Source organism: Benincasa hispida, chromosome 12 (assembly GCF_027475165.1).
Source record: "Benincasa hispida cultivar pf3 chromosome 12, pf3_genome.v1.1, whole genome shotgun sequence".
NCBI classification, from domain to species: domain Eukaryota; kingdom Viridiplantae; phylum Streptophyta; class Magnoliopsida; order Cucurbitales; family Cucurbitaceae; genus Benincasa; species Benincasa hispida.
The window spans coordinates 29,913,988-29,938,016 of record NC_143489.1 but is presented as its reverse complement, the minus strand read 5'-3'; the positions used below and the strand labels follow the sequence as shown (position 1 = coordinate 29,938,016).

Sequence of the window (24,029 nt, the reverse complement as noted above, 5' to 3'; positions counted from 1 at the left end):
AAGTTTTTGTTCTTGTTTCTTTTTTTCAAGAAAAAGAAATAGTGATCAAACATATTCCTGATTTTTGTTCTCAAAAAGTTTCTTGTTCCCAAAAAGGAGAAAACAAGAAACAAGAAACACAAAACACAAAACAAAAAAAAAAAAGAAACGGAAACATTATCAAACGGGTTCTTAGATGTCAAGTTTGAAAACTCGTAAAGCAAAATTCAACCAAACCCAAACTTTAAAGACTAAAGTGTAATATTTTCAATTTTTTGATGGCTACACAACACGTGGATGTGGATTGGGTGACAAGCGTAGTCTTAATACATGTTTTAAGAGTGATTTTTAAATATACACTTTTAAAATCAATTTTCCTCTTATTAAAATTGATTTTGCATGATTAAAAGTAGTTTCAGAGTGTTTTAAAAAAAAAAAAAAAAAAAAAAAAAAAAAAAAAAAGTAATTTTAACCATTTTGGAATCATTCTCAAACATCCCCTTAGACTTTGATTCAAAGTAGTCTAGGTAAATTCTTTGAGTTATTTATTTTTAGTCAAACTCTTTGATGGATTACTTCAGAATTTATCAAAATGAGCATAACTCAACTAGCATAATATTTGTACTATCAATAAGTCAGATGTTTGATTCTAAAAAAAACAAAAATCGACACATTACGGTTCAACTTTTTATTTACTCCCGAAAACCAAAATAAAGCATGAATAGAAAATCTTATAACATCACAACAAATCCTTGCTGTTGGACTGCACACAACAAAAATTTCATAATCAACCAGTAAAATTAATACACAACTCACATCACTTTAACAAGGTAAGTCAATGATACAACCAAAAAGAATAGTATGGCTGAACCTGGTTTGTTCTTGCTCATGACTTAAATCTGATGCTGTTCGATCCTCGTTTAGAATAGTACTCAATCTTTCAACGATGTTCCACGAGATAGAGGCTCCACTGCCGTTTTGAAGAGAAGGATGTAAACTTTATCTATTGAAAAATACAAGAACCCACCCAGAGAATGTGTTACATAGGACCCAAAGCTAGTTCCCACGATGCAATGCCAAGCCGGACCATAGGAGGAATCAAATTCCTGAAAAAACCATTACAAACTCATTACCATCAAACTTAACTACATTCGATTAGAGAACATTCTCAAGTGATTACATATACACATCTCCGCCAATACTATGATAGGAATGATATTAAGAGTATATTAGCTACATATTAGCTACATATTAGTAATTAGATAAGTAGTTGTTAGGGTATTTTGGTTATAAATTAAAAGGGTGAGGAGGGGAGAAGTTAGAAATTGATTCAGTTGGTTTAGTCTTGAATGATCTCAAGAATGGGAGAGCCAAGTTGCTCAAATTACTTGGTTTATCTTTTAAGAACTTTAACTTTTATATTACAACACTGTGACTTTGTATTGGCTCCTATCATACTAGGAGCAACCACTTGATTTTTGGAGTTATTCATGGAGTTTCTTTTTTGTACTATGCTAGGTTGGTTTGTTACTTTCTATTTAAGACAACAATGAATCTTTCAGATATGCTCTAATTTAGAGGAAAATGCTTAGCTCAAGTAAAAAAGGTCTCAACTTCGACAATGAGTAGATTTTGTCCCAAGCATAAGAATATGCAATTATTTTGTTGTCATGAATATAGGCTCTAGCCAAACCACTATAATGATTATGCTTTCATTTGGTATGTTTTCGATAAAAATGGTGTGAGAGCTTTGGATATTTCACAAAAAAAAAGATTTCAAATATAATCTTTGCCTATCATTACAAGTGAAAAAAAGAGGTTCATACCAAAAAAAATTATAACAGATTTTCGAATGGCTCTTCTTTCCTAGCTAGGAAGAGATGATAGAGAAAGGAGGACCACTATTATAGGTAAAAGCTGATACTTTGAAGGACTAAATAAAAATACATGGCACAGAGACATAAATACATATGAAGTAGAAACTGGCAAATTCTGTGGAAAATTCAGCTCAATAATAGAAGAATAAAGTAGCCTCCTCCTAAATCTAGTGTTTAACTATAAATTTGACAATGACTCCAATCTCCTTTTTCCGACAAGTTTTCTGGAGAACCATAGAAAAATGAGAAGGCAACTGGCAAGTGTCAGTAGTGGATGGCTATCGGCTATGATGGAATTAATGGTGGGCAGCAAATTCCCAATGGAATTGCCATGTCCACAACTTTTTCCATGGCATCCCCTCTCTACCGAAGTACAAGTCTAGGGAGGACCCTAGAGCAATAAAGAACATTTAATTTGCTAACGACGATTATAACTGAAAAGCCTAAAGTTTGGAAGTGCTCAAATCAGAAAAAACATGAACAGATTACAGAGCTAGTTAGTTAATTCAGAGACCCCTTCAACTGCAGAATACTTTCTTGATTCAGAAATGGAAGGTTGTGAAGACCCAAAAGAGAAACAAGGGCAGCGAAATACACAACCCATAAATTTTCTACCTAAATTCCCAAAAACAAATTCGGTTCAAACCAAAGAGGAATTTCATCAAACACATTCCAGACAATATTCAAAGCAGGCCAATAACCATACCAAAAAACTTTCACTGACTCAAAATCCAAAACAAAAACTGGGTAACGAAGCAGCGGTTCACAGAAAATCGCAACCACGAGAATGTATTTCATAACCAAAAAGTTAGTTCATGTTTAGATTTGTTTTTTTCTTCTTCTAACCTTTTTAAGTGCAAGAGCAAGACGTTTGCTATCGAGTTTCCCAGGCATCGAATCAAGCAGTTCACGAGCACAACTAAAAGCGCGATTCTGCAGAGGAAACGGCATATCGGAGGCTCTGACGCGAACATTGAGACGATCGCGCTGCTCTTGCTGCTCCCCCGCTTTCTTCTTCAAAATAAGTCCACTCAGAAACTTGCTCCGTCGCTCAAGCTCCATTTCCGCTCCATCCATGACCCACCCACCAACACTAGAATCTCATCAAATTGGGGGAAAAGATCTGCAGAAGAACAAGCCCACCTTCTTTTTCTTCTTCTTCTTCTGCTTCTTGACTTCTTCTTCTTCAGAGGGTCAGAATCGGAAGAAATAAAACACGATGCCCGTAAAGATTTTGACAAAATGTCTGGCAAAAGAAAGAAGAAGACAAGGGGAAGGGGAAGCAAAAGATAAACAATGGCGCGAGGAGAGGAAGGCAACAGCAGGGGAGGGTTGGAATTGCGAGACAAAAGTGATAAATTTTGAATTTTATTCGGTTGGTGTTTGTGGGATTCTGTCTTTGAACCACGGCATCGGTCAAAGACGAAATCCAATGAAATTCCCACTTCTTGATTGCCAATTTGTGCTTAGATACCTAGGGACTAGCCTGTTCTATAAAACCACTCACCCGACTTTGTGTTTGAATTATTCCGATTGAATTTAAATAAATAAAAATTTTATAAATTAAGTTGGTTTATAGATTATTTAAAAAAAAAAAAATCTAAACCAAGATGAACTTATTGTGATTTTTTTTTTATTTATCATAAAATTAGATATACATATATTTATTTTTAATTTTATTTATTTTTATTAGTTTTTTTAGATAATCTATTCTCCAACAATTCCTAAAAATAGTTTTTTTAACATTTTAGAAAAAAAAAAATTACTTTATAAAATTGAAATTGAGTTGTCAATCTTAATTTAATATATGAAAATAATAAAAATCAATTTTTTACGCATTAACATTTTACTTACTTTTAAAACAAAATTTAAATAAATAATCCAAGTAACTCGAACCAATCCAACCCAAACGTTTCATGGTTGGGTTGAGTTTGGTTCATTTTTAATGAGAATTATTTGGATCGAAGAAATTTATAACCCAAACAATTAGGTTGAGTCTAAAAAGTCCTTCAACACAACCCACGAACACCCCTATTAGATACCGACCCAAACCCAACTTTTTTCTTTTTTCATTTATTTATTGATTTTTAAATTTTTTAAATTAAAAAATACTTTTAGTCCTTGAAGTTTCATAAAAATAATAATTTAGTCTCTAAACTTTATTTTGTAACAATTTAGTCAATGTACTTACAATTTTGTAACAATTTCATCCCTAGTTAAGATTTAATGAGATTTCTTACACTAAATAAACTGATAAATTATTTGGAGACTTAATATTTTTAAACAATACAAAGTTTACTTCATAAAATTTTTAAAAAAAAAAAAAATTGACATCTAATTCTGATAATTTTTTTATATTAGAGACTAAATTGTTACAAATTTAAAAGTACATCGACTAAATTAGTACATACTTAGTCAAATGACTTAATTATTATAAAATTTAAAATATATGAACTAAATCGTTACAACTCAAAATTTATAGACTAAATTATTACTTTTATAAAAGTTTAGAGACAAAAATGTTTTTTAACCTATTTTGTGAACTTCAATTTTCTCTGAAGTGTAGATTTGAAACTAACTCTAATCTTTTCATAGTTTAAGATTGGCTTTTAAGAAACTTACTCTACTTCAGTCTTTGATTTTGTTAGAAAACCCATTAATTGAAATTTCAATTAAAAAGTATAACATAAATTAGATTATTAGGGGTAGAATTTTAAATGGAAAATTGAAATCTAATTACATTAACATTTTGTATAAACATTTGGGATCTATTACCCATAAACTTGAAAGTTTAAAGGTTTATTAAATACAAATTAAGAATTTAAAATTTTACTGTACACACGAAGTTCATAAAGTTATAATTAGATGCTTTTAAGATTGTAGAAACTAAATAGAAAAAAAAACGTGAAGTTCAAGTACTAAATTTTTAAGTTGATCTTTAATTAATTTATGAATATATTTTTTAAATAAATAATTTATGGATATGTTTATGCTATAAAATTTGTATAATCATTATTTTTTAATATCATATTAAACATATTTTAGTTTATAAAAAATGAATAACTGAGTTTGTAATATGAAATGGTATATATATTTTTTTTAGTAATTCTTAATATGATTCATTTTAAATTCGCAAATTTAAAATCAAGTGAAATTGAAAACATAAAAATGTTGGATTCAAAATTTTCGCTGCATATTAGTTCTAAATCCAAAAAATATATAATATAATTTAGATGGCTTACCAAGTACCAAACATGATCCTAATCGTTTATTTAATGAACTATTATCATAAGAAAAATATGACTCAAAACTGAAAAACATGTATCGATTGTTTTTGGGAGGAGTTAGGTAAAGCAAAGTATCATTTGTTCAAAGAGTTCTTAAACTCATTGTGAGTTCTACGACTTATTAACATTCATTTCATGATTTATTAATCATTTACCCTCTAAACAATAGCTTGATGATTTATTGGTTTGATGGCATAATAGTTGGTTAAACTAAATAAGACGTCATCTCGATCTCTATACAAAATTGTAACTATCTTAATATGTTGGAATTGTTTAGAGTATTGAGTTGAGTTTTGAAGTCTATAATTAATACGTGTAGAGTTAGAAAATCTGTATTTAAAGTTCAAAGTTATTTAGTTGGGAGTTAGGAAACATTAGAGGGAGGTAGGGAGGGAGAGAGAAAGAGGGAAATATGAAGTTACTCGATAAATATACAAATTTCAATCGTGAATACGGTTAAAGTTGGTGAAGTTTAGATATCTAAAGCAAACTTATGAAGTCGATGTGCCAAACATCCCCTTAATGATAATTTCGATATCTTAACCTTTCAATTGCGTAAATATATGCGATGAGTTAAATTTGATCAAAACAATAATATCTTATAGAATTGATCTCTTTGGAGAATAATCTACTCTAATTATTGAAATACACGAAAATTAAATTAATACTTATATATTTAAAGCGATTAAGAAGAAAATAAGATATGATATGATTGAATTTCTACTGTTTAATTTACCTCGTAGTACATTTTCACTTTCAGAGAAGTGTTTTTTGTTTTCTTTTTCCTTGGTTGTTTTGGATTCAAAGCAAAGTGAGGCTGTTGGTCAAAGTGGAGACAATGGCTCCAAGCCTTTTGGTCAACCAACCGACAATTACGGCAAATAGTATGGGACCATCGAATTTCACAAACTCACTTTAGGGCATTTCAGGTGCGGAACTATTAAACTTAAAAGTTATTTAGGTTGGGAGAATATACATTAGTGTGCGAAATTAAATAATATGTGCTTAGACTATAGAGTTGTTTAACATTCAATTTTTAGTATAAATGCTTACGCTCTATTTGGACTGATTTAGAGAAAAAAAATGTTTTTTAAAATTCTCGTTTTTATTTAAATATTTTTTATAAAAATTATTGAAAATATATTTTAAATTAAATATTCTAATTTGTTTCAAAATGACTTACTTTTAAATTAAACACTTGGAATATTCCAAACCTATCATAATTTTTTTAATCTCAATAATCAGGACCTAAATTTTTTTTTTTTCAAATTTTCATATCTTATTTGTTGCTGTAATGTTTAACTGTAATTTTATTCAAATTTGATTTGGGATTGAATTATGAATATACCAAATTTGGTTGATTTGGGATTAACTAGATGGCTTAAATTTGAATTTTATAATTTTATCCCTATAATATTTGGGATTAAGTTTGAAATATAAATTTAATTCAAGATAATAAAAGTTAAATTCTATCTGAATTTTGGTTTTGATTTGGAATAGAATTCTAATGTTATTGTATTTGATTTGGGATATAAAAAAATGATTATTCCCAAATTCAAAATTTATCCATATGCGGATTATAATTTAAATAAAAAATTCTTAACGAAAATGTGATATGTTCAAATTGAATCAAATTTTTTATACCACATAATCATAATTTAATTAACAAATAATGTTTTGTCACATTTCGGTTCATAAACTAGCGGTCAACTAATCTCGAGGACTATTTAAAATTTTTTTGGATTAAAAGTGTCCATTTTAAAATTTCAAGATTAAATAAATACGTATCTCAAATTTTAGGGACCACAAAGTATATTTTACCCTTTTTTTTATATATAAAACAAATCTTATAATTATTTTTATTATGTTATCAATCTACTTATTACTTTTGGTGGGTGGAATGAAGAGAAACATGGAGTGGAGCCAAAAATGAAATTAGGATGAGAGGGAAAGTAAAGAAGAGAATCATAATTAGTATATTTTAATTAATATTTACTTTAGTTGTTAATTTAGGTTAGCTAAGTACTTTAGAATTAATTAGTTAATTGTTTGATTTTCTGGTAAGACTATAAATAACTAATTTATTGTTATAATAAAAAGTTGGGATGAAAGATGAGAATTATGATATAATTAATATACTTTAGTTAATATTTAGTTGAGTTGTTAATTTAGATTAATTATTCTTTAATTAGTATTTTAGAATTAATTGTTTGATTTCCTTGTAAGACTGTAAATAGGCACTTTAGTAGTTATAGGAAGCTTTTGACTATCATTTTGAATAGATGTTGTTCTTGAAGAGAGTTATCTTAAAGCTAAGGGGCAATGGATGAGCTTCCTTTCTTTAGTCATGGATTTGGTTTAATATCTTTTTCTGTTGTACAAGAAAGAGAGGGAGGTGTGAGTTCATTAATAAATGTGCACATTTCAATTGTGATAGTTGAAGTCAGCAGAATAGATTAATTTACCATTATGTTGTGAAGTATGCTGATCGGGTAGGAAGTAAAAGTATTTCCATCAATTGACCCAAAACTTAAGCTAATAGATGAAATTAAATTTAATATAACTAATAAACTCACTCTACCTAACTCTAAGTTGATGGATCAAACACCCACTTATAGTTTTCTCAGCTCACTTGGAGTCCCGATCTCATGGGCCACATGCTTGGTTATTTGAATTCTTTACGGAGAGTGTAAGTTATTTAAGTTGAATGGACCTATATATAGATTTAAAGAGGAAAGTAAAAGGTTGATATTTATCTCAATTTGTACATGTTATCCTTGCACATGAGCGATGCTAATCTTAGTAAAAAGTTGATGTTAAAATTAGCTTTTTAAAAACAATCTGAATGATTGTGTAAAGATTTAATATCTAACTTTTTCATATTGTTATATTAGATTTTTGTTACTAGTTATTAGAGATAAGAGCATATTATAAATTACAATAATTTTTTTTTAAATATTACATCACATATTGACAAAATTTTAAATTTAAAACATCAAATAAAGTAGAGATACCTTAATTGTTGAATATTATTCATGCTTGACAATCGTAATAAAAATGTCGAGAGATTAACAAAACTAAGAAAGAAATGAAGTAAAATAAAATTATAAATTTACCAATTTAGTTCTTTACTTCTTGAACTTAGTTTCAATCTAATTATTTGATTTCTTTTAGATGATAATTAGTTTATTTTTGTTTAATTTAGTTTAGTTCTTTAGCTTCAAGAATTTTTTTTTGGTTAATCTCACAATTTATGTTAACAAAATATAATTATATTCGAAATTTGATACGTTTTTATTTAATTTCTGGCATTTTATGTCCTCTATGCCACAAAGAATCAGAGACAATCGTAAATTGTGCATTTATTTTGAAAGTATAAGGTGTCTAGAATAGAGTGGCGGATTGTCACTTGATGAGTTATGAACGAGACTAATGTCTATTTCTGAACGAGGAACTTTTCCCAGTGGCTTGTTTATCTTCTTGATTGAGACAAGTGTGAAATAATGTCTTTATTAAGATTTGAAAACAATTTGCAATGCTTAATTAAGAGTCATTTTTATTTTAACTTTTATTTATATGTAAATACGGTTTAAAATGCACATTGGGAACGTTTCAAAAACATTTTTGAGTTTTTGTCAAATACTTCAATTTTTTTTATCAAAATAATTTATGTTCAAAATTAAACACTTGAAAGATTAAATCAGGACCAATAATAACTTTTAAACAAAATTGTTGAAATGCTTGAATCTATTATCCAATATCTAAGAGGAATAGGATGATATTCTTGAAGTTAGCTATCATAAACACAAGTCAGACAAAATTTAGGAATAAAAATTTAAACATCTATTTTAAAATATAGATATTATACTATAACAAGTCGAACTACAATACTTTAATGAAGCTTATATAGAAACCAAATTAAACCTTTTAAAAGATCGTGAAAAAAGAGATTAATACTAAATTAGAAGAGAACACAAATCATAATAAGAAAATATAACGAGTTTATAAATATAAATATAACCGAATAAAATATTATAATAATCAGAGCGTTTTCTTTAATCGCATAATCGAAAAGGCATATAATAACGGCAGGGTGACCTTCGCGCACCACTACAATTCTTCCGTACAACTAACTTTTCTTTTTTTCTTTTTTCTTTTTCTTTTTCTTTTTCCCTGTTTTTTTCCCTCCTCCATAAATTCAACGATGGGCCGAAAAGTACGCAAGCAGGCCCACTAAAGGCGCATTAATATACGTAGTGGGCTCGGACTCTTGAAAGAACGGCCTCGAATCCGGAAACGCATCCGTCACATTGGGCCCACCCACTACGGCTCCGACCAACACATTCGGGTTCGGGTTCGGACTCAGGAAGTATCGCGAACCGGCTTTGCAACCAATCCGAGCCGGGTGGGCTTGAACCGACGGCAATGAACTGGCTCGGTGATGGATCCTCAACGGGTAGCGTGCACCGTATCCAACCATGTATGACATCCGCAGCGGATTGTCGCCCAGAATATAATCCACCTGGTGGGACCCAGGGGAAAAAGAATCAGAAATCGGAAAAGGTAACTTTTATGTTCCCGATTGGTCAAAAGTACTGGGAGGAAAAAAGGTAACTGTGGGGTAACGGGAGATTTAACTTTGTGTGGGGCCTACGAAATCATAGCCGTTAATTTTGTATGCATCTAACGTATAAAAATACTGTTTTGGCAATTGCTATTCGCAGACAAAACAAACACAGCTAAACCTCAGACGAGACAAACTCTAGCCGTTGATTTCTTTTTTTAATTCATCGGACCTAGATTTTGGTCCCTACAAGTTGATTATTGGTCAGAAAAATTCTGCCATTTTTTTAATAATTAAGTGTAAAGTGTAATTACTTATTAAAGAACTTGAGAGATTAGAAAATTAATTATCCGACCCCATAACGAGCTGTCTGTCTGAGTGATAATGGGTGTGGTCTATAGTTCCTATTTCAAGAAAGGAAGGATCATTATGATTATTTGGGCCATGACTAAAGTTTCTTCTTTTTTAACATCTACTTTTTTCTAAAAACAAATGGAATAATTTAGTAATCAATAAAAAAAACATGAATTATGTTTAAGAAAGATGCTTATGGTCTTGGTAGTGAATCATACTTCTCATGATCAAAGATTTGGTAGATAGAGTTAAAAAGGAATATAAATTTGATTAAAACAGAAAGGGGGAAAAAAAACCTAGAACCGTTTTGTCTTTATTATTTTAAGGAAACAAAACTATTTGCAAAAATTATGACTAAATATAAGTAAATGATAGGAAATGAATCAAATATTACCAAAAAAAAATAGTTAGGTGTAAAGTCTACCTAAATGTTCAATCACAAGTTGACACGTAATAAATATTTTTAATATATATATATATATATATAGTGATTGAATAGTATGCATGAATATTACTTATATGATATTGGAAATTTGATATACCTGACGTTTGGCGAGTTGTCGGAGCATGGATGGGGATGCTGAAAAACCTCCACATGGCACATTCCTATTGGCGTGACTAAGGTAATTGGAATAAGTCAGTAGTAGGAAAGACAGTGAGGTAACATGTTGCATGTTACTTCCTCCAGCTTTGAATATCAACCCACCTTTTCAATCCAATACAAAACCAACATTAAATATATATGTATATATAAATATATGGTAACTAAATTTTAAAAAAAGAAATCAACAACAGAAAGAAAAATTTAAATACCAGGAGAATATTGAACTTGAGGATGAGAAATTCCAGGCAAAATTGAGCAAATAAACTCATCAGCATTTTGCCTAAAAGATGAGAAATATTCTGCTCTACCCATCAACACTTCCTGCAATAATTTCCCAAATAAATTTTAATAAAAACAAGAATTTTTTTTTTAATTTTTCCAAAGAAAAAGTCACAATTAGAGCCTTCGTGAGTTGAATTGGATTGGGTTGAAGCACCTTTTAGATCCAACTCAATTGTTCGAATTGAGTTGGTTCGGATTACTTGAGTCAATTAATTAAATTTGTACTAAAAAATAAGTGAAATGTCAATATATAAGAACTTTATTTAATAGTATTCATATATTGAATTAAGATCAACAATTCAATTTCAGTTTATATTATGAAAATTTTCTTTTAAAAATGTTGAAAAATTATTTTCAATGGAAGAATAAATTATCCAAATAATAATAAAATTAGTTATATACTCAGAATAAAGTTTTTATATATTTAAAACCAATCCATTCTGAATGAATTGATAATACAATCCAAACCGTGGACTGATCGGGTTTAACAGCACTGGTCACAATCAAAAGAAAAGTGAGTTTTAGCTGAGAGAAAAAGTGAAAAAAATAAATAATGGAAGCTAAGGAAACCACATGTGAAGGAAACTATAACTTCACAGACTTTAGCCACATGAATCCACCAGTCATCCACTGATCTAAGGACCCCACCACTTGAAAGTGAAAAGACAATCTTACCCTATCCCTTATAAGACTAAATTTCAGACAGTCAAGATTGAAGCAATGGCATTGATGACTTTTCAGACCCAACTTTCTGACTTTTTTTTAATGGGTTATCCCTAATAGGGATGGGGCAGAGGATAAAATGGTTCCCCTCCACATTTCAAAGCCCTTAAATTCCATGCCCTTATCATTATCATCATCAGATGCAATTATTAATAAAAGAGAAAAAGAACTATACAATAAAAAACTTTATCCAATAATAAAAGCCTACAATTATTTATTTTCCTTTTGTTGTTATTGTGTGTACTTGGAATAATTCCTTCTTTGATTGCATTATACTTCTTGCTATTCACCCAACTAACATTCCTTTTTCTTCCAAACAGACAACCCCTTCCCTTCATGCTCCCACATGCACATCCCACCCCTCATCCCCATATTCTAACCATAATTATCCATCCCTCTATTATATGTAGATATAAATAATTAGCAAATGTTGATATGGACCAACTCATCCATTCTAATCTTCAAAAATAACTCAACTATAAATTAAATTATAAAATTTTCAAACTTTATGGACATTATTATGTCCAAACATCACCATAATTCAAATTCAATAAAATTCTATTTGATAACCATTTAATTTTAAATTTTAAAAAATTAAGTCTATTTTCTCTAAATTTCTTAAAACCATTTGGATATTAAGCAAGAAAATTGAATACTTAGAAAAATTCAAAGAATAAAAATAGGTTTTTAAGAACGGCATTTCTTTAGTTTTCAAAACCGCTAGATTTTTTTAAACATCGGTAAAAAGTAGATAACAAAACAAAAAACCAAAAGTTTACCAAGATAATAATCTAAATTATCACTTGCAAGGCACTTGTGATTTCTATATGGATCCACAAAGTAGAGAAACTTTAAACCATGTATTTTACCTCCTAATATTCGTTTAATAATTTGAAATCATTTAAAATTTGCATGGGAAAAAAACGTTGACACAACCTACTTTGATGAGAGAGGAGAAAAACAAACGGTATATTTAGAAAAGTTACGTAACAACAGTGTTTCTTATTAGTTATTAGATGATAATATTTGGATGTAGTTTAGAATTGCGCCTATTCTCACTCACATTGTCTATGATTATGATTAGAGAATTGAATGGTTACACATAAGTAAATATGGCCCAAGAAGCAGTTAAGTGTTTTGTAATTTTAATTATTGGTGTTGTGGCTAAATATATCATTGGTGGTTTTGGAGTATTGGGATGTGGAATTATTTTTCCTCCCTCAAAAAAGTTGAGGCAGTAGGATGGAAAATGATCAAACCCCTGAAAGCCACGTGGCGGTTGAGATCAGCCACGTCAGCACAAAGAATCATACCAAACAGAATAGGGTGAAACGACGGAGCGAACAAGGAATACGACACAGGGAAAGGAGAAAACGACAACATAGAATATGGAATTACGTAACGCTCAAGAATATTAGAGTTGAAAATAAACCAGGAAATTAAAAGCAGAATTACACTTTCCTCAAAAAAAGAAAAAGAAAAAGAATAATAATAAACGGCGGGAATTACGTGAAAATGATGACAGGGGTAAAAATGTAAAAACAAACCTTGGAAATGAGGACGTTAATTCCCGCGTGCTTGTTATCCCAACCAAACTCGTTGATAGTATCCCCAGCTCGAAGAACCACCTCGTTCCTAAAAATGTATTCTCTGTACTCGCGCCTTCTCGACGCTTTGTGCAACCACGCCGCTCCCCAAAGCAACTCATCCTGATCCAACGTCCCACATTCAATCACCCAATTTCCCTTTAATCACACGGTCCTCATTGGACAGTAAGTAAACTTACCTGATAACCGTTGACATCGCAGTAAAATGGACACACCGCTCTTCTCAAACTCCCACTGTATGCTCCTCTGTGTCTGTCAGCAAACTCAAACACCTAAAGCAAAAAACACACTTAATTAATTCACTTTTTTACTGCCCACGGTTACTTTTATTTTTATTTTAATCTAAATGGGTTAGAAAGAACGGGTTGGGATTGGGTGTGAAAGCGACGTACCGAAACGGCTCGATTGAGGAGCAATCTGGAATAAGAAGGGTCACGTGATCTGAAGACAATGGAAGCAGCGGCTAAAGCAGCGGCGGTTTCGCCAGCCACGTCAGACCCTGGGTGGGACCCATCGATTTTATAAACAGTACGAAGTGTGTCCATATCCTCGGGTCTTTCCCAGCAGTTGTGATCGGAGTATGGATCGCCGACTTGGACGAACACCACGCCGGGAACCGCCGTGGCTTTCAATAGATAGTCCGTCCCCCATTTCACCGCTTTCAGTGCATTCCCAAGCTCCGGTCCCATATTCCGGCCGAAATCGATAATGCTCCACGAAAGCAACGTCGTCGTGAACGCCATCGGAAACCCGAACTTTATGTTGTCTCCGGCGTCGTAGTACCCGCCGCTCAAATCTCTCTGCAATAAAATCAGAAACAAATCAGAATGCCAGAATGTGGGAGACTAGAGAGAGAAGGGAGAGAAAGAAAAAAAACGTACTCCGACGGTGGCGCCATCGTGAATGGCGGAGTCGCGGCGCCATCTGAGGCGTTGGTCGGGGGGAAGTCTGCCGGAGCGCTGGCCTTCGAAGAAGAGGATGCATTTGTGAAGGGCGTCGTGGTAGTCGTGTTGAGCGGTGGCCGGAGGGGAGAGGAGGAGGAGGAAGAGGAGGAGGATGGCGGCCGGAAAGAATGGAGAAATGGAGGAGGCCATTTTTTGTGTGTATTTGGGAGTAGAGTAACCTCAGCACATGCAGAGCACATTGGTTGATGCTTCTTTTTATATGGAAAAACAAAGGCGTCATTGGATTCCAGAGGCATTGCCCAAAGGGAGAATGCCACGTGGGTTGGTATGATAGGATCATGTTCGGGTCCCAATGCAAGACATTCTTGACCGGGTTTGACCTGCATTCGGGTCGGGTTACCCGCCTTTTCCCTACATATAATTTTTCTGTTCGGTTGTATAATCATATTTATTTTCAATGTATTGAAAATGCAAAAAAAAGAAAAACCATCCTTGAAATTCTAACCAATCAGACTCCCCTCCTCTTCACAATGCACCAATTTTCTTTCACAAGTATAAAGATACACAAAATATAATAATATTAGTTTATTATATATTTTTGGGCAAATTGAAAAATCTCCCCACGGGCGGTAATTACAATTATAATTACAATTATACCATCCAAATTTTAAGGGTAAAAATTGAGCTATGAAATCTATATAAATGTTAAAATTAGATTTATGATTTGAGGGTTCAATTTTTATCATTTAGAAATCTAATTTCCATAATTATTATAAGTTTGAGATTCCAATTTTAAGTTTAAGAGTTCAATTTTTATAATTAAAAGTTTAGGGATGTAATTGTGATTATTACCATACTTCAGTGGTGGTTTTTGCAATTTTTCCTATATTTTTTGTTTAAAGTTTCTAGCACATATTTTTTTAATAACATGATATTGTTTATCTCCATAATGTCTTCACTTATATATACATAACCTTATTAAATAACATATTGACACAGAATTTTAAGTTGATTAACTTAACATTATCAAGTTTTCACTTTCCAAAACTAGCACATTTTTTGAAAACTTGTTAAACTAGTTTTTCTCGGTCTATCTCGGACAAGATCGAGCACTGAGATTTAGTTAAGAAAAGTTAAACTTTTTCTAACATATAGATTGTTTTGGGTCTTCTGGGTGAACTCTAGGACAGTATTAACACCGAGATTACTCATTTTCCAAATATTATATAATCTTTTCAAATTTTATACCAATTTTTTTTTCCAAATTTTCTCCAAATTCGATTATTTTTACTGAATTTTATATCAAATTTGTACATCATTTTTCAAATCTCTACCTTAATTTTTGATTCCACATTATATGAATTCCCAAATTTATAAATAAATTTACCAATTATGATTTTTTAGATGGATCTCAAGTGCACTGTGATTTTTAGATTAGATTTTGCAAATAAAAAATTAAGATTTGGAAAAATATAAAGAATCTCAAGATTAATTTGTCTGAGATTTCACGGAGAAAGCCCATATATATAGAACTTATGTGTTAATTTTGCCCAAGATAGACCGTGATTCTTTATATCTCCCAGACCTTACTTGTTTTTTGTAGGTAATATTTGATATAAAATTTAGAAAGATTGCGTAATATTTAGAAAACTCAATAGAATCTCTCCATTAAAGGATTTCACCTTAGAAAGCCTAAAACAATTGTTAAGTTAGAAAAGTTAAATTTTTATATAAATCTTGGTGGTGGATCTCAGGCAAGATGTACCGAAAAAACTATTACTAACAGAGTTTTTTTTTAAAAAGTACTAGTTTTAAAATATGAAAACTTAAGGAGGTTATTTATGACAATTTTTCGAGAAAATAACATCTCAAGAGTATAGAAGATCTTCTATTTAAATATCAATTTAAATCATCGATTGACCTAAAAATTTAAGTTAATAGTTGAAGGTAAATTAAAAACTATTTCAACACTTAAACCAAAAATCTTTCAATTTCTCGGCCAAAATGAAAGATATTTCAAAATTCTTAATAAAATTAATTTAAATGAAAAGCATATAATTGTAGCTTTAACTTACAAGTTTATATGTGTGTATATATTTGTGAAGGTCGAAGCCAGCAAGATAGATGGCCAAATGTTATAAAATGTAGGGTTTAATTGTATTCCACTGTTACATTTGGGAGTAAATAATATGTGAAAATAAAAAGTGGGAGAAGGAAATTATTATAAGAAAAACATTGTTGTTGGGTTATTGCAATTATAAATTAGTTTTATAATAGTTTATAGTTTCAAAAAAAAAAAGAGGATAAGCGTGAGGAGGCGGTGAGATGGGAGAATGTGAATGGACATAGGGCGTTGTTGTGTTGTAGGCACGGGTGAAGGGAAAAGGTAAATTGACAGGGAGGTGAAGCACCGACGAATTGATGGAGGACACGTTGTAGTTATTGGCATGGCATAAAGTGCTACTCACATAAAAGACACATTTAGAGAATCAAACTCCGACTCAACCTCCTTGAAAGATCCTCACATTGATGTGGTGTTGAGTCGATCATTCTCAAATAAGTACATAGAGTGTATAGTTCAACTAAGAACACAAAAAGTAATGTTACAACTCTTCGAGATTACCTACTCTCTTCCTACAAAATCGTAGGATGAGACTATTTATAATCTCCTTCCTCTGATAGTCGCACGTTGTTACGTGTAACTCTAACTATGTCGGGGTAGTATATGGTGCTCGAGGTTGTAAGACGTCAGCCCGAGCGCAACTCGATTATTTCTTAATTAGTATATATTTATTGACTCGACTAGTTAGTCTAGAACCTGAGACTCTGATTTTTCTACTTTGAGACATGTGTTCTTCATGTTGCCTCTGATTTTCTTGGGGCTTAGAGCTTTGTCTAAGGCAACCTTGAACAAATTATAATCTAATACTTTATTGTTTTTAATTAACTAAGTTTAGTATCCATAATTATAAATTTAATTTAAGTTTAATTAATTAACTTAAAAATATATATTTTAATAAACAATATATTATATAAAAAAGGAAAAATGAAAGAAAAATTATGATATGTTAATAAAAAATATATTAATAAGAAATACTAAAAAAATTTATAATTACGACATGTTAATGAGTCATTTTTATATATAGTAGAATGATCAACTTATTTATAAACATAGCAAATAGTATAAAGTTTTCTTAACCCATTGGAAAAGCTTTCTATTGTAATTGCTATATTTGAAAATATTTCCTACCGTTTTGTGTAATAAAAATTAATCACAATTAATAATTAACGTATTATAAATAATCAAAAGTAATTATTCGTGATAATTAAAAACAATCATTGTACTAGCTTGATTTAAAAAATATTAACTAACTAATTAAATATATTTAAGATATTGATTATTAATTAACAGCAAATTAGTAAGATAAATAATCACATTCATTGCTATAAAAATGTAAATATTTTTAAATATTTTTTATATTTAAAAAGATCCCAAATTCTAGTTATATGACTAATTATAATATTGATTCTGGTAAATTAATGTCAACTAGTTTTAATCTCGTAACTATTTTCAAAATAAAAGGTAAATGAAGGAGGAAAAAAAAACCCACCATTTTTTTAAGGCATGGAATACTTCTTAAAGTTTTTGTATGAATGATCCATTTTTTAAGTGTTAATGTTGAACGACCTAATTCTAAAATGTCAATGGAAACAAACTTTTTGTTGATGTCACCGACCACTATCGCAGTTGTAAAACATTTGTACAAAAATGTTAAAGGTAATGTTACATTTAAAAAAAAAAGGAGTACTTAAAAAAAATAAAAAAACAATGATAAAGTTCAAGCATATTTGTTAGGTTAAATTAGGGTAAATAGCTTTGATTTTTTCATTTTGTCTCAAGAATACCCATATACTTTCAAATTTTAATATTTCTGTTGGAAACGGTAGGACCCTCAGAACGACAACAATAAACGGTCAAGACATGACGGTCAAACAAAGAGTAAAACCTGTAAAACATAAATTCGTTATAGGCTGAGTCACAGAGCTCGCTCTCTTTTAAGATGTTTTGCGGCTCTGCCCAAGTGTGCATGCAGGTCTGAAAATTGTCACGTCGTCCCCAGGATAAAACAACCGAAAGAAACCGGATCAGAAATGTACCGTTACCGATCGGAACACATACCCTTTCTAAACCTACTGCTCGGAAAACTAAAATGGAAGAGTTAGGAGAGGAAAAAAGGAATGAAGTGAAAATGAGTTGCGTTTTTTGAACTGCTGAAGGCCAGACTTGGCCTTGCGTGCGGACGAAGCGCGAACGGGGAGGACCTTTTCCTTTTTTTTCTTCCGTTAAAAGAAAAAAATAAAATAAATAAATAAAAAGAACAATATTTTTATTAAAAATTAATAATCACACACACGTGCCTCGCCACACCCGACCGATCGGTCAGATGGCCACCGAACTCACATTGGTCAAACTCAAGATTAGAATACATAAGGGAAACTTCCAATACCAAATTTTTCAATGTGAGATTCTCCAACCAAAAGGTTGGTTCCTTCTTGTTTTGAAAGTTAAATTTTCACCTAACAAATATTTCACATAAACTTTCAGAGTTTCAAAGCTACAATTGGAACATAAATTTTTTAGAATTTCGAACAAAATTCAAGACATATAACTGTATGGATAACCTAAAACGATGTGATTCAAATTTTCGTTCTAGATTACTTACTACATCTCAATTTTTTTTATCAAAATGATAAATAATATCTAATCCAAAAGCATCTTTGAAATATTTATAACAATTTAGGAGCAATATTACTTTGAAACAAATGACAAAGTCGAAGTTTTTTTTTTAATTATATATAGACTTATTTTTTATAACTTAGTTTTTTTTTTTCTAATTCATCTTTTTGCTTTTTCCTTTTCTTGAAGAAGTGGAAAAAATTGGTGTTTGTTTCAGAACAAAGAGCGTTTCCCATCACATAGATTTTTGTCGTTCTTGTACTAATCATGCTCCTTCTACCCTACTGTACATATCTAAAATCATATAATAAGTATCAATTTTTTTTTTTAAAGCATCTGTTTTTTTCTTCTTTGGAGTTAATGTCATGCTAATGTTATGGTTTTTAATATAACTCTTCCTACGTTTTGGTTAGAAATAAAATGATTAAGGTCACGTTTATTTCAAGAGAATGAAAATCAATAAATGAAAACAAAACAAATTTATATTTTTCTTGTTGTTTACTAAAAAATAAATGCATAAAGTTAGTAGGTAGAATTGGAATCCACTATTAATTTAAGAATCTATACCTCAACGGTTCAATAATCTATACCACAGACCTGTGTTGTATCTCCTCTGTCACTTTAACTCATTAATTGTAACTTTAAAATTTTGGTCATTTCTCTGTCATTTGTTAATGATGCCTTAATCGACATGTTGATTATTTTACCACTTTTACAACTCATTTACATTACTTGTTATTTTATAAGACTTTTTTTTTTTTTTTTTTTTTTTGTAATTATTTTGTTCTTTTTGTTATATGTAATTTTCTTTTATAAACATCCAACTTGCTATTAAAGTTTGGTTAGTAATTATTCATTATTTAATATGTTGAAAGAAAATGTTTTTATTGCATAGTGTATACACATAAAATTGATTTATATTTTACTAACACGAATATAGTTTAATTTTTGTTTTAGTTTATGCAGTTTTATTTTAATTTGTAATTATTTACTGGTATCAAACATATTATCCAATTAGAATTCATTATTATTAAAGGTAATTATATTAATATCAATATTTGTTAGTTGATGTTTTTTTTTTTTTGACTAGTTATTACATATTATTATGAAATAAATAATTAGAATAAAAAAATGTTACTAGAAAAAATAAAAAGAAAAGAAAAGGTACATCCGAACTTAAAATTGTGGTAGTTATTATTTTTTTTTGTCCAATGTATTTTTTTAAGTAATTAGAGTGATTAGAAAAGGTATAAAACCAGAGTTGAGAACAAGGTAAATGGTTGATTATAGTATAAATGGTAGAAGATAATTTTTTTTCTCTCTAGAGGAGTATATTAGATTTAGAGATGTTAATTTCTTTCACGGAAAAGGAAATCTCCATTGAGACAGAGGAATAAGAGAGGAGTGGAGAAAAAATTTCCTGCAAGCGAAATGGGAGATGGAGACGTTCCTTATTCCTCGCTCCATTTATTTTTATTGTTATCTTTTTAAGGCAAGCACACATGTAACATTTTATTTTATTTAATTTGAGATGTTTAAGATTTTTGTTTTCCTGCGGAATAAACCATGTAAATAGAGATTCACAATGGAGAATCATTATTTCATTGAAAATTTTCTGAAAACACAATCTAATTCATTTTCTTCTAAAGAGATTAGATAGAGAATAATTCTTCGTCTAGAATCCAATTCTCACAAATTTTCTAAGAAATTTTCATTCTAATCCCCTCAAAATTAAAAGACAAAATTTCGTTGAAATGAAAGGTAGGTAAAGACATAATATTCCTATCCCTTGGAAATGGTTGATGTGAATCTTGTATATGCCCAATATCAACGGAACAAAAAAACTTTTCATTCTTCTCCATCATTTTAATTTAGGGTTTCTTGCAAACGTGTCACTTTGGCCCAATTTAATTGCACGTATAGCAAAGACAAAAAAAAAGTAAATATAGCAAAAGATAACTTTGATCCGTGGTAAAAGATTAAAATACCCACCCGTCCCTTTTAGCCCATGGAAAATACCCACCCGTTCCTTTTAGCCCACATCAATTTTTCATCCGTCGAAATTCTTCTAGATTTTTTGGAAACCCTTGATATCTTCCACGTTTTCGTGGTCAATTTAATAAGAAAATCCAATGTTTTCACGATCAATTTGAACTTATTTCAGTTTTTTCTTCAAATTCATTTCGTGGTCTTTTCATTCCCATCCGTTTCTTCCAGTTTTGGAAACTCTAACGGTTCTGAATCCATTAGTCACTGATCTTCATCCATCAGCTACGACGTTTCTGTTTTCGTTAACATCATCGACCACACATTTGATACTATTTTCTTTTTGGTTAACGTTATTGGTGTTTGAATTGATCAATTCGAACTTCTTCCAAGTTGAAATTGCCTGCGGAATCGCATTAAAAAGTAAGAAAAGTATAGCTTTATTGTTTTGTTTTGTTTTTTATTGTTGTTTAGTTGATCGATTCTAAGTGTGCTTTAAACTTTAAATATGTTTTTTTATTGGAGCTTATCGAAGGTAGATTTCTATCATCAATAGACTTGACGAATATTGAATTTTTTTTCAAGAAAAGTAAAAAAAAAGTATAGTTTCATGGCTGTTTTTTTAGTTGATCGATTATTGTTTGTGTGCTCTTCAAGTGTTTTTTTTTATTGGAGTCTATCAATTTGTATGGAAACTAAGTAAAGGTATAATTTTATTGGTTTTTTTTTTTTTTTTTTTTTTTGTGGTTTCGATTAGGGTCTATCGATGATAGATTTCTATCAGTGATAGACTTGAAGTATGTTAAATTTATTTTTATGAAAACTAAGTAAAGATATAGTTTCATTATTGTTGTTGTTGTTTTTCTTTTTCTTTCTTTTTCTGTTTTTTTTTTTTTTTTTGTTGATTAAAGTATACTAGTGCTAGGGTTTTATCACTGAAAGACTTGAAGAATGTTGAATAATTTATTTTCATGAAAAGTAAGTAAATTCATTGTTGTCTTTTTGGTGTTTAGTTGATAATTATTATTATTGCACTTTAAACTTCAAATGTATTGTTGATTAGAGTCTATCAGTGATAGGCTTCCATCACTGATAGACTTGAAGCATCTTGAATTTGTTTTAATGAAAAGTAAGGAAAAAATGTAGTTTCATTATTGTTTAATTGACAGACTATATTGTCAATGTGCTTTAATACTTTAAATATGTTATTGATTGAAGGCTACTAGTGATAGATTTCTATCACTAATAGACTTGAAGTTAGGGTTGGCAACGGAACTAGGGTGGGGCAGAGGACTCCCCATCCCCAGAACACCAGGGATCAACAACAACATAATTACATCATATTAACACATACAGGGTTCAACGATCCCAATATACTTTACTAGTCCTTAATATAAGCAACACATATGTACAGACATTTATAGAGTAAATACCTAAAACTTCTCTCTAGACTTTGGACTTTTAACTGGAGTCCTTGAGTGGCAGAGCAGGATGATAGCTAACCTCTGGGGAGATGATCACTACCTGGAAAAAGAAAAACATTTGAAAGAATGAGCTACTCGCCTAGTGAGTGACTTAATAAAAACATAAACCTCATGCTTTAACTGAAAGCTAGAAAAAATAATACTGGAACTAAAACATGCCAAGCAACGTGTACATGAAACTATTAAAACCATTGTATCTAAAAATATAGCTAAACTGATTCCCGGTTGAGAGAGAACCCTCGTGGTTCAATCTTAATGTCAGATATCATGTTTAAGAGAGAACCCTTTTGTTCGATCTCTCAAACATAAGCCTGGGTAGGGGTGAGAACCCTTTTGTTCAACACCTGAGAGAGAACCCTCACGGTTCAATCTCTACGTCGGATATCATGTTCAACAGAGAACCCTTTTGTTCGATCTCTCAAACATTGGCCTGGCCTAGGGTGAGAACCATTTTGTTCAACACCTTCTAGCCAATGCTAGGAAAGAACCCTCGTGGTTCAATCTTATCGTCGGGTATCATGTTTAAGAGAGAACCCTTTTATTCAATCTCTTAAACATAAGCCTGGATTGGGGTGAAAACCCTTTTGTTCAGCACCTTACAGCCAATGCTAGGAAAGAACCCTCGTGGTTCAATCCCACTGAACTGATAACTGTCATAAGTACATGTAGAGCAAACTGGATCTTGACGTCAAGGATCAGAACTGAAGCAGGGTACCACTACTTATCACTAAACTGAGTGAATTATTCTGATATCTTCTCTAAGTACTTCAGTACCAGAATCATAACATAACTGAAACCGAGTAGTACAACTTAGATACCTTCTCCTTGTACTTCGTATTGAGCTGAAAATACCTGATAGAAAAACATTTTCATAAAACAAGCTTACTGAAAGCTTGATCTCATAAAAATAGTTTTCATAAGAATATCATTGCTAACGCTTGCTCAACAACATTAAGAGCACATATGCTTTAAAACATAATACAAATACTTGTAATTTAAACATGTCATAGAGTCTTCTTTTGAAAACTAACATCGTTCAACCATTGTACCAAAGCATATTTCATAAAGTTTGTATTTAGCATGCGTTTATAAACTTTAGAGAAATGCGTTGCTTGGAACTTTTTGTAAAATAACCAACATAAAAGTAACTGTCACTAAAACATGGATTATTAAAATATTTATAAATCATTTATAAATCATTTATAGTCACTCATAGGTCCTTCAAGTTTGCTTCCTTAAGGCTTGATAGGCTTTTCCAATGGGCGTTGAACCTACACGTATTGGCATACTACTTAGTGTTTACATTAGCCTTCCTTTTAGGCCTACTCAATAAATCAAGCTCACATGCCAAACCATCACATTGTGCCTTCTACCATTTACTTTGAGGGTTGGACAATTAGCCAATTTGGAGGGATTGGGTGTCAAAAGAATGCACCCTTTGATCGTCCACACTCCCCACACCTAGAAAAATTTTGGAGTATCAAACTGCAGATTCAATTCAACCAATTTATAACTAAATTTCCAAAACTGATCTCAAGGAAATTCCTTCTATAAACTTGCTTAGAATCAAGTTAGAAACATTACCTTAAAATTTCAGCTCGAAATTCCTCGTCGTTTTATCTGAATATTCAAAATTTCA

The 24,029-nt window shown here is 30.8% G+C and overlaps 2 protein-coding genes across 2 annotated transcripts; both read right to left on the bottom strand.

Moving 5' to 3' along the window:
• Positions 1-646: 646 nt before the first annotated feature.
• Positions 647-3,371, bottom strand: LOC120092680 (Dynein light chain type 1 family protein). The gene is made up of 2 exons (XM_039050831.2): positions 2,703-3,371; positions 647-1,085 (listed from the first exon to the last, which is right to left on the bottom strand). Exons 1-2 carry the CDS (start codon positions 2,931-2,933, stop codon positions 912-914), a joined length of 405 nt encoding a protein of 134 aa, XP_038906759.1. The 5' UTR covers positions 2,934-3,371; the 3' UTR covers positions 647-911.
• A 5,753-nt stretch (positions 3,372-9,124) lies between these two features.
• On the bottom strand, positions 9,125-14,424 carry GH9B6 (glycosyl hydrolase 9B6). Its single transcript, XM_039050600.2, has 7 exons — positions 14,159-14,424; positions 13,670-14,077; positions 13,457-13,549; positions 13,218-13,379; positions 10,875-10,986; positions 10,604-10,767; positions 9,125-9,665 (listed from the first exon to the last, which is right to left on the bottom strand). Exons 1-7 carry the CDS (start codon positions 14,369-14,371, stop codon positions 9,342-9,344), a joined length of 1,476 nt encoding a protein of 491 aa, XP_038906528.1. The 5' UTR covers positions 14,372-14,424; the 3' UTR covers positions 9,125-9,341.
• Positions 14,425-24,029: the final 9,605 nt, after the last annotated feature.

Bases quoted from the DNA above. Each gene is read 5' to 3' on its own strand.
- LOC120092680 (XM_039050831.2), bottom strand. From the start codon at position 2,933: ATGGATGGAGCGGAAATGGAGCTTGAGCGACGGAGCAAGTTTCTGAGT. The intron at 1,086-2,702 runs GTTAGAAGAAGA...TGGTTTTTTCAG, and splicing joins TTGCTCTTGCACTTAAAAAG to GAATTTGATTCCTCCTATGG.
- GH9B6 (XM_039050600.2), bottom strand. From the start codon at position 14,371: ATGGCCTCCTCCATTTCTCCATTCTTTCCGGCCGCCATCCTCCTCCTC. The intron at 14,078-14,158 runs GTACGTTTTTTT...ATTTTATTGCAG, and splicing joins ACGATGGCGCCACCGTCGGA to AGAGATTTGAGCGGCGGGTA. The intron at 10,987-13,217 runs GTTTGTTTTTAC...AAATTATTGCAG, and splicing joins TTAACGTCCTCATTTCCAAG to GAAGTGTTGATGGGTAGAGC.